The 10,781-nt window shown below is 46.7% G+C and overlaps 2 protein-coding genes across 8 annotated transcripts in view; one reads left to right on the top strand and one right to left on the bottom strand.

Annotated features, from left to right (window-relative positions):
• Window positions 1-177: 177 nt before the first annotated feature.
• On the top strand, window positions 178-5,295 carry LOC119147551 (kelch-like protein 24). The gene is made up of 3 exons (XM_037386711.1): window positions 178-3,339; window positions 4,060-4,471; window positions 4,694-5,295. Exons 1-3 carry the CDS (start codon window positions 2,361-2,363, stop codon window positions 5,004-5,006), a joined length of 1,704 nt encoding a protein of 567 aa, XP_037242608.1. The 5' UTR covers window positions 178-2,360; the 3' UTR covers window positions 5,007-5,295.
• A 2,129-nt stretch (window positions 5,296-7,424) lies between these two features.
• Window positions 7,425-10,781, bottom strand: part of LOC119147552 (ceramide synthase 4-like) — a 48,284-nt gene continuing 44,927 nt past the window's right edge. For all 7 annotated transcript variants that reach the window (XM_037386714.1, XM_037386712.1, XM_037386715.1 and 4 more), the window contains one exon: window positions 7,425-9,360. In XM_037386714.1, the coding sequence (XP_037242611.1) occupies window positions 9,169-9,360 (192 nt within the window). In that variant the 3' untranslated portion in view covers window positions 7,425-9,168. The remainder of the gene's footprint in view (window positions 9,361-10,781) is intronic.

Below are 10,781 nucleotides of genomic sequence, written 5' to 3'. Positions count from 1 at the left end.
TAAACATTTTTATTTCTTTTATACTGCGGAAATAGCAAGATTTGAGGAGTTTTGAGTGAATAAATACAAACAAATCTGTTCCTAAATGTCTGGGGTTCAGTCTGAAAAAGTGCTCTACAGCGACATTGTAGTTTTCAAAAGGAAATCTGTTTGGGAAGAGTGTAAATACCGCAAAATCAGGAGGATACAGATCAGAAGCCAAAATATGAGAGATGACTTGAGAGCATCTGGTCCCTTTTCTGAGGAGTTGTGTGTGTGTGTTAATGTTTTAAAGACTGTCTAGTAGGGAATATGTGCCTGTAGGCTGTATATAACCCTCTTCGGCTGCCTGCCTTTCCCCAGGGCCCTTTAGGAGGAGGCTGTGGCAGAGCAAATTGGCTGGGTGGCAGCAGCAGTCTTGTTCCTAGAGGGTGTCAAGAGCCTGCCAAGGCCGGGTTGTACTGGCTGGTTATTTTGGTACCAGCACTGTACTCCCGTTCATAGCCTTTCCTGGGTCAGCTCTGAAAGGGATGGGAACTTGAAGTAAATAAATTCCAGGTCACTGTAGCTGACTTTTCCAGGAGGCTGTGAAACGGGACCAGCTGTCTTGTGTGGCTTACTGCCTGTGTGAACTTGAGTGCTTCTGGATTTTAATCTCCCAGGGGCTCATTCTGTGAGTGCTTCACAAACAGTCTGTGGAGTCATGCTCCTTCCAACATAATTTTTTTCTAACATTGCAAAACTTGTTCTTCGTGCAATTGCACAATTCAGAAGAGGTTCCTTGTTTAGAGTGTTCTGAGCAGAATTTGCTCACCATCAGCCCAAGCAGAGTCTTGAAGAGTCCCTTAGGTGGGGGAGGGAGGACTGGCTGGCTATAACATGCTGCACCATCTCTGCACTCTTGTTTTCTGAGTGCAGTGTCAGAAATGGACCCATTGAAGCTCTTGAGTGGATTCCAGGCTCTAGATGCAGAGGGTATGGAGATATCTGTCTGAAGTCATGTGTCAAGTGTATAAACTCTGGAGAGGGGTGTGTTTCCAGCATTTTCTGCTGATGTAATAGGTCACTCAGTTTTCACTGCAAGACATGTGGCTGTCCTTTCCTGCAGTGCAGACTCATGGATAATATTTGGGAGGCAAGTACCTAAAAATAATATGAAAACGATATGGGACAAGCTTGTTAGCAGGGCTTGTGGTGATAGGACAAGGGGTAATGGCTTTAAACTAAAAGAGGGTAGATTTAGACAGGATATAAAGATATTTATGGGTGGGGTTTTTTTTCTGCAGTGAGGGTGGTGAAATGCGCACAGGCTGCCCAGAGAGGTGGTAGGTGCCTGTAAACATTCCAGGTCAGGTTGGATGGGGCTCTGAGTGACCTGGTCTAGTTGAAGATGGTCATTGGGGCGGGGCTGGCCTAGATGACCTTAAAGAGCCCTTCCAACCCAAACCATTCTGATTCTGTAGCTGAATTTTGGATGTGTGTATGCTTACATATTGGATTCGTTCCTAAATGTGACTCTACAGACCATTTGTAACAGCAGTTTTGCAGAAGCCTCTTCCAGAAATGCAGGAGTGAGCCTCCAGGGGGGAAAAAAGGTGCTCTTAATCCAGATAGCGCAATTCTGCTTGCTGAACTCCATGGAGAAATGGGACAGAGTCTTGCTGGGGTGGGCTCTTTGGGATAAGGGGCACTAATTCAAGGTCATTATGCAAATCTGTCCACTTAATAACTTGGTCTAAATGCTTTAGAAGAATTCACTGTGTGGAATCGGTGAGCTGGTGCTTGTACTGGCTGTATTTCGTGCTTTGAGATTGAAGATGACTGAATATGAGACAGCCACCAGGCATGAAGTGGGGGCTCATTCCTTCCCCCATCTCTTACCAAAGTATAAAGTTAAATATATACCAACTACTGCAAACAATCTGGAATTTGAGATTAAACTTGAACTGATGAAAGATGTGGCTTTGGGGAAATTGGGTGTTTGTTCCCAGGAAGTCTCAAGCTTTCCTATGTTTTTCATAGAAGTGGAAAGTGCTGTAACAGGTCCTTTTTTTTTTTGAAATGGGTGCAATGTTCTTCTACAACTTCTTGATATTTAGTCAGTGCTTAGGAAGGTTTGGGTTGTTTCTTCTCTTTCCTTCTCGTAGTCCAGGCTCCTTGCCTGGCTAACAGCTCTCCTAATTTGCTGCAGTCTTACCTAGTTAAAGTCGATGCCAATTAAATCTGTGGTTATACAGCTGTCCTGCTATTGCTGCTCTGAAAGCAGCAGGAAGGACTGAAGAGCAAAACAGGAGGGTAGAAAACACACTCTATTTTTAGGACAAGATTGGCTTATCTTGTATTTATCCTCACTAGGGGGATAATGTTTCCAGAGACCTCCCATGAGCGAAGGCTGCGTAAGGGCTGAGTTAATTTTAACCGCCTGGCAGTCAGCAAGCATGGAGCCTGCACAAGAACCAGAGGAGCTGGGACCTCAGACAGAAACGGCTGCAGACACAGTTCTTGAGGTTGGAGAGAGACTCTTTCAGGTCAGCCGCAGGGTGCTTTCAGTACACAGTCGTTATTTTGAAGCCATGTTTTTTGGGGGGGCAAGAGAGAGCTCTGAACACCACATAGTGATCAGAGGGATCGATGCAGTGCCTTTTCAGGTGCTACTCGAGTTCACTCGCACAGCCCAAGTGCTTATAGGTCAAGAAAATGTGACCAGCTTACTGGAAACAGCTGACTTTTTTCAGTTTGACAGAGTGAAACTGCTGTGTCAGAAGTTTCTGGAGAGAGAACTGCACGTTTCCAACTGCCTGGGCCTGATGACCTACTCGCAGCAATTTGCCTTTATAGACCTGTACGAGTCTGCTCTGAATGTGGCTCTCAGTCACTGGGGGGATGTGATGTGCCAGGAAGAATTTAAGGTGCTGCCCAAGGAAACGCTGATACAGCTCCTGAAAAGCGACGACCTCTTCGTTTCGCGAGAAGATGTGGTTTTTGACAGTGTTATGAGGTGGATAATGGAGGACCCAGCAACGAGAGAGGAAGACTTTCTGGATTTGGTGGGCGAAATCAGGGTTACTTTTCTGAGTTTGTCCTTCCTTGATATCTTGGTGAAACGCAGCAAGCGCCCTGGAGAAACAGATACCTTTTCCAGGCTAATAAAGAAGTTAGACAGCTGTCCTCCACCCAGCTGGCAAAATAAGGAACTGTGTCCTTATGCTGGTCGGAGTTACGACACCTTATATGTCCTGGGAGGAAAGCATGACAAGGAACAGCAAGAATTATTTCTCTTTCAACCTAAAACAGGGACCTGGCAGGCTTGTTCTCCACTGCAGCGCAGGAACCTCACCCAATATGCAGTGGCAGCAGTAGGTAACTTACAGAGAAGTGGGACTGAGCAAATGCAAGCAGAAGTTGAGGCTTGGAGGCCCTAATGCAGGGGAGTTCAGCTGCTTCTCCCATAAAACTGCATTGTTCAGTTGCTAAAACCTCATTCATATTTGTGTTTATATCCAAAGAATGGGTTTCTTTTCCTTAGTCCTGGGAGAATGGCAGACAAAGCCGAATATTTCTCTTCATACAGTAGAAACCATTTAACTCCTTACGTTAGATTTATTTGGAGTAAGTCGACTTCAAGCAGCGTATTTTTTTGCCTTCTCTTTCACGGTGGCTTTGACAGATGGTGACTTATGATTTATAGTTGCCATTAAGTTAAACTTACCCATGGATGTTGTGAAGTCCTCACGCTTGGAGCCTTCCAAGACAGCTCCATGCCACGGCTTCCCTTTTTTAGTGTTGGTGAGAGGCCCGTTTCAAGTGGGAGTTTGGACACGAGGTCCCCAAAGGCTCCTGCCCTACCAGTTTCTATGATTCTCTTCAAGAGCAGGAGCAGACTTGGGGGGACGTGGTGCACCCCGCAGGCCCAGCAGACCTTGTGCAGACGAGGCATCAAACACCGCAGGCTGATTCAGAGCGCACTCGCTTTCCCTGCACGTTTTGCACCTGCTTGCTGCAGCCCAGGGAGAAACGAGAACCTCAGCTCTCAGGATCAATTTTCATGTTAACTGATACTTTTCTCTGCTGTTTTTCCAGGGAGCTTCCTCTTTGTGACAGGAGGATATTTCCGGGATGAGTTTGTGTGGTACAGTGTGGATTGGGTGCTTATCTACAACTGCCTGGACAACAGCTGGTTGGAAGGACCTGCCATGAAGATGTCCCGCAACAGCCACTGTGCAGTAGGAGCAGGTCTCTACCTGTACGTGCTCGGAGGGAGCACCGACGAAGGGATAGTCCCAGCAGTGGAGCGCATGGCTTTGCTGGAGTCCGAGTGGGAAAGCATGAGTCCTATGGCTCAGCCTGTGGAGAGAGGAGATGCGGTCAGTGTGGGAACCAGGATCTATGTGGTCTGTGGCCTGGATGAAAATGGACACGTGTATGATGGAGTGCAGAGGCTGAACACAGAGACGGACAGCTGGGATGTCGTCTCATTCTCCCCACTTCCAAGGTAAGAAATAATCTTTTGGGACCTGACAGGAGAAGAAAGGTTCTAGTGTTAGTCCTGCTGCAAGAAGAGGTTGGACTGGAGAAATCCAGACGTCCTGTCCCACCAGCACTTCTGTGATTCTCTGTTTAGGTGGGACTCTTGATATGAGGACCAGGGTCACACCGAGTATTTCAGGGGTCGGATCTTTCTGTGGATTCTGATGAAGGGTTTCTTCCCACCCAGGTACGACCTCTGCATCACATCACTGAACGGCGCGCTGTACACCATAGGAGGGGGAGCTTTTCGGTTTGATGTGGAGACAGATGAGTGGACCCGGGTGGATGAGGAATGCTTGACCCAGAAGTTCTTCATGGGCTGCAGCACTGTGAATGGACGGATTTATCTCCTTGGGCAGAGGAAGGGGAACGGTGCCCTCCCCGTCGTAGTCCTCTTTGATCCCTACGTTGACACGTGCCAGGTCATAGATTACAAACTCCCTTGCCCCCTTCCTATTCGTGGGTGCGTCTCTGTGCGCAGGTTTGATACGTGGGCGTGAGAGATGCCAGATCCAGCATAACTAAACAGCCTTGTGCTTTACAGCACTCCTGGTGGGGTGTTAAGATTGTATTCTGTTTGGGTTGTGAAATTTCTTAAGTTTTGAAAATCCATCTGTTCCTTCCCAGATGTCTGTCTTTTCTACCTGGCAAATGATCACGAAGCAAAAGCCAGTGAAACCTTTGTGTCTGCGCAAAGGCTGCAGGTCGTTATTGGAAATAGCGGTCAGCGTTGTCATGGTCCATCAGCTCCTCAGCTGGTGCTAAATAAAGGGCTGCTCTGAGCTTTGACCTCTGTGGCTCTGTCCTTTGAACAGCTCAGAGAGACAGGAAAGTCATTGCATCAGTGTTTAAAAAATATTGTTGGAGTAAACTACTAAATCAAATGCATGTCAAGGGAATCTTCAGCAGGATGTATAGCCCTTAGTGCTGCAGGATGGCGGGACACCCCCCCCCCCAACAACCCCTGCAGTCAAGCTGTACCCAGTATCAGTTCCATTTTAGCCTGAAATAAGCAAGTTTTCCAGGTTATGTAATTATGGCTAAAATGATCTTTATTCCAAGCTGGAGAGCACCACAAAAGGAGGGAGGCTATTCTGGATTTATGCATTCAGGTGTGTGATGATAACCATTTGCAAACTGGGGCACTGAAGCGTTCCCTCAGTTTCCTTAGTCCCCTTTCTGAGGGTGCAAGGAGCAGCAACCTGCACGTAGCCTTAATTAAAGACTGCGTATGAGGAAGAGGGTTTGATGGGCAGGAGTACGGGCTTAGCATGCCAGTAGGGGACAGATCTCCAAGGGCGCTCAGGCTCCTCAAGAACGGAGCAGCTGAGAGAATGGCTGCCACAAGGGTGCTTGACTGGATGAGAAGGGGAGAATGCAACAGCACCAGCCTGGGAGGCTGCACTACAAGCGTTACTGTTGTCTGTGTTAAGAGTCTTGATGTGATGCAGCAACACTGAAAGGAAAAAGGTACATTCATCCTGAGCTGAATGATTAACATCTCCAGAGCAAGGGAGAGGCCTTAAAAACCAAGAGGTGCTGGTTAAAAGCAACCCTGCCCCTGTGAGAACTACGTCAGGATGGCAGGAGCTGCTCTAGCCAGGCCTGCAGAGATGGAGCCCTCTCAGCCCAGGCTGGCTCCTGCTCCTTGGCTCTAGTCCATCGGTTGGCCTCCCATCAGGCCGTGACGCTCCCAGGTCCAGGAGCTGAAAGCAGAGGCGGTGGCTTCCCCCACGATGAGGCTGATGGCCACGAGAGGCAGGGTCTGCTCTTTGAGCCCAGTGGCCGGTTGTACTCTTCTGCCCTGGAGGCTCTATATAAATCTTCAAAAAGCTGAGATTCTTGAGGGGCTCTAAAAGAAAGCATCATCCTTGGCTGACAGGGTGAAATAATTTTGGGCAAACCCTCACACCAGGTGTCCTGCTGAAGGGTCTTGCGCTCCCAGCAAGGTACTGGCTAGGTGACATTCTTCGTGAGGCCAGTGTCCCATGGAGGTAGGTGGCCGGCTGCCTTCCAGCATGGCTTTCTGCAGATTGGAATGTCGAATTCCTTCGAGGGAATGCTGGCTCAGGTTCTTCTGCCTTTTGCACATCTCTCCTATCTTTCTGTTTTGCCTTGCATGCGTCAGATGTGGGAGACGGACCATGGTTCCTCACAGCAGCGTGTTGTAGTTACACCATCCTTCGCTTTCCACCTCTTTGCATTTCTCAGAAACAGTTTCCCCTAGTATTTGTGTAAAACGTGAGGCCCCTTGGAAGCAAACTCAAAGCCTGAGTAGAAAACATTTTAAAGACAAGTGTTTGCAGGTTTCTGTATATTGTTTATGGGCATACAGATATATAGTTCTTAAGCCAAACAGTTCCTCTGAATCTTTGATGTATCCTTTCACAAGAATCAGATTTGCCTCTTAATGAGCTTATCTCAGTCTTCAAGGGGACAGCAAAGCCCTGCGGATAAAATTCAGCAGGCGGAGTCATGTCTGCACTGGCTCCTGTGCAGTGTGCAGTCTCTGGGGGGTGAGAGGTGGTGTGACTTTACTTTCCTAGCTGCCTAAAACCTCATGAAAAAGAGCTTCCCTCCTGTCCTTACAAGTCCAAAGCACCTCCCCAGTGCTGCAGTCTTGGACTTGCCACTGCCCTCATGGTGCAAAGTAACCTGGCCCGCCCCTGGGTGGAACCCGGGGGTGCGCAAGTGTCCCTTTTTCCAGGGCCAAACGCAGCCTTACCTAGTAGGAGACAGATGGGGCAGCTGCAGTATGGCTGCATGGCCTGGGTATGCGGCATCCTCTCCATGCACGCTGCGTGCGTATCTACACCAGCAATAGCACCCATACGTGTCTCCCTCATCACACATCCACCTATAATGTGCAGCTAGCCAGGTTACCTCCTGCTAGCTGAAGTAGAAAAGCGCACAGACAATCAAACCTTTCAAAATAATTTATAAAGAATGTTTACATTCAGTAGTACAAAATAAGATATAACCATCCCTCCTGAACACATCACCTGCAGAGGAGTAGCGAGACTGTATTCAGATTAAAGAAATGTGACAGTACACAGAACGTACTTCAGATCACCTCAAGGTTTCAGAGACAAACTTCAGCAAATACAAATTTAAATGACAAGTGCAGGAACAGATGCTCTCCTCCCCGAGCACGTTACTGGCCTGGATCGCCTGTGCTGGAACCACTTTTTCCCCTCTGAAATTATCCAATGGATTTTGACTGAAACCTAAGATGAGGCCACACAAGCTGCGATCAAAGTTCTCTGTCACATCTCAGGTGAACAGAGTGGATTGCTGAAAACCCTCTTATTCTTCTGTGCTGTCACCTGCCTATTAAACATGTGCACCACCTCCTCAAATCAGGTGTTTCCTTGGTCCATGTCCCGCCCCCAAGTTAGTACTGGCCCTTACTGGGCACACATAGGGAAGTCTCTGCATGGCCTTGGCAGTCTTAAGTCCCTGCGCTCATTACAATGAATCTGTTAATACTTTGGTTTCATAGATTAACTGAGCAATAAAACAGAAATTAATGTCATACTAATTTAACTCTTATAATGGATTACAGAATCCAAAGTCTAAGACTACAGAGGATATAAGATCTAAGACATTAAACGAACAATCAGAACTGCGTCATGACTTCATGGACTACTGCTTTAAACTTGCTATTGATACATCCCTAGAATTAGAAGGCCATGTTAAAGCATTACTCCATAAGGTTCAGCAGATCTCCTCTGGATCCTTTTGCTTTGAGAATAGGGGAAATTTATTCCCTTCTTGCCACAAAATGACTCTGTAAACGTTTCCCACTGTGCTAATCATGCTAGGTGAAAACATGAGCACTTAGTCAGTGTTGTCTTCTAGAATATCTGGTTTCTTGTCACCTCCCTTCTTCTGACTGTGTTTCCTTCCAAGACAGGTTTAAAGGATTACCTGACAGTTGAGACAGCTGCCTGGATTTCTCCAGCTCTTCCAACTATGATTTGGGTGGGTACTCTCTCCAGTCTCGGCTTTGGAATTCCTGCCTTTGTGGCAGTAATGCTGACAACAGAAGGGACTGAAATCCATACTATTACAAAACTGGTCACATGGCACACAGCAGCATTTTCTTTGAGAAGAAAATGTTTTCTCCTACGTCCTTCCAAAGCTTTCATTCCACTACGCTCAGTTTTAATTTTCAGAGGGTGTATGTGTATGGGGCACTTGTCTTCTCAAAGGTGTCCCTGTATTAAGGTTTAGAGTCTCACACATACTTGTTAGCTGTAATTATTACTAGTGGCAGGGCCTCCAGGTTAAGGATAAACAGAACCCTATCAAACAACATTAGGGTGGTTAAGACTTGACATTGCCAGAGTTTTACCCTTTTTTTAAGTATTTTTCAAGATTAACACATTTAACAACAACTATGGTACAATCTAATACAGGTCAAACCACTTTGATCCCTTTCTATCTGCTTCAAGGCTACAACCTACAGTAAGCTTTTGAAGAAAGACCAAAAACTTCCTTCAAATATCACTGACTATAAACACTTCTGTTTATGGCAAGCAGGAATTCAGCTACAATGCTGCAATTGCACTCCATTTTATCTACACAACGAGCAAAACTGTTTCTAAAGACGGTGGACTGAATTCATTACAGACCAGAGCAGACGCACGCGAACAGTAGCTATCTTTCCTTGACATGGCCATTGGTGAGATGGGTTCTGTTGTTCAGTGGCTCAGACCCGTTCCTCTGGATGTAATTGTTGCTTGTGACGTTGCTGAAATAGGTGATCCCATTTTTCTCCTTTTCCCTAATCTGGTCTCTTTCTTCATCCTTGTCACTTTCTTCTGTGTCACTTCTCATGTCCTTTTCCATCTACAGAAACATGCAAATGAGAAGCAATACAAACACAGATGCCTGCACAAGAAGCAGTGCTGCTGAGCCACAGGCTAAAGAGTCACCTGCTACTGCAGCCACTTGCCTCTGCCACACAGTTCTACCCGCTCCTTTCAGCTTTTACATCACCTTTGTAAACAGACTGTCTCTGATTTCAGTCTCGGTGGAATCCTAGCTGTAATCCTGATACCATTAGGAATTACTGTACGGGTTGAGAAGCAGCACCAAAGCACGGATGCCCAGGACTGAGGGCAATCGTGCAAGACTGAGGAAATCCACACTGCTGCTTCGGGCACCAGCATGTAGAAGAAGGATGGGGGGAGGCAGTTAATTAAACTCTTTCATGTTTTTACCAAAAGGGAGAAGGATGTAGCTTCTGACCACCCCTGGCCTCAGTGGCTACAGGTTGAGCATGCTGCTTTACAGCTGGAAAGCATACGCTTTCAAACAAACCAACAGATTGACACAAAGCCGCTCAACTCTGATTATATTCAGTTTGATGTTCGGGTTTTTCCTCTTGCTATTGACTGAGAGATCTGTAATCCACTTTTGTAAATATTTAATTCATTGCCGTAAAAGGAAGACAAAGAAGAAATGATGCAGTAACATGACAGTTTAGAAAAAAGACAGCCTAGTACTTGCTGGCTTCCCAGACTGTTTCTGCTCTGCAATACAAGATACCAAAATTGGGGACAAATCCACGGTGTCACACTCCTTGCTGGAAGGAGTGCACTGAGGGAAAGCAGCAAACCCTTCTGTGGCCTGAGCTTTGGAAACTGCTCAGGGGAATGTCAGTGGCTGCACAGATACCTGTAGTCTCCATTTATTCTGTCACCTTCTGGGGGTATCTCTTGGATCATATTAAGAAGTCTATTTGGTCTGATGCTCTTTCTAGAGATCCCTACACCCAGATGCAGACAGGATCTAAACTTCCACTGAATTCAAACTGCCCCCAAGGACAATATGGGTAGGAGATGCTATCTTCTGTAAACAACCTGGACCTCCTGTCACTCTGGAACTGGCAGTTCAGGAACTATCTGCAGCCTAAGGACAAACAGTAATCAATATTCCTAAGTTTATCCATTCATGGCCATACAATGTGGCTGAGGCCTTACACCTAGCAAGATTCACACGGGAACCATAGAGCTGCTTGAATTACAGCCATGTGCCTCAGGTTGCCTGTATGCGCAAATGAAACTCATACTTCAGGATCTAGGCTGCGTTCTAATCACTGGGGATTAAGGGACACCATGTGAGGAGGTGCAGATAATTCTACAGCCAGAGAGGAAAACTGTGGAGATCAGAAAGGCCTGTGAGAAGAATATGAGCTTCTGACCGCAGTGAGCATTTATGGCTCTCAAAGAGGGGACCGTGTCCTATATTCTTGCAGTGAGCATTTA

The sequence above is a fragment of the Falco rusticolus genome, chromosome 4, assembly GCF_015220075.1.
Source record: "Falco rusticolus isolate bFalRus1 chromosome 4, bFalRus1.pri, whole genome shotgun sequence".
NCBI lineage: Eukaryota > Metazoa > Chordata > Aves > Falconiformes > Falconidae > Falco > Falco rusticolus.
This window is presented reverse-complemented; position numbering and strand designations above follow the sequence as displayed.

Coding starts and splice junctions, on each gene's coding strand:
- LOC119147551 (XM_037386711.1), top strand. CDS start 2,361: ATGAGCGAAGGCTGCGTAAGGGCTGAGTTAATTTTAACCGCCTGGCAG. Junction 3,340..4,059: donor ATATGCAGTGGCAGCAGTAG/GTAACTTACAGA, acceptor CTGTTTTTCCAG/GGAGCTTCCTCTTTGTGACA. Junction 4,472..4,693: donor TCATTCTCCCCACTTCCAAG/GTAAGAAATAAT, acceptor CTTCCCACCCAG/GTACGACCTCTGCATCACAT.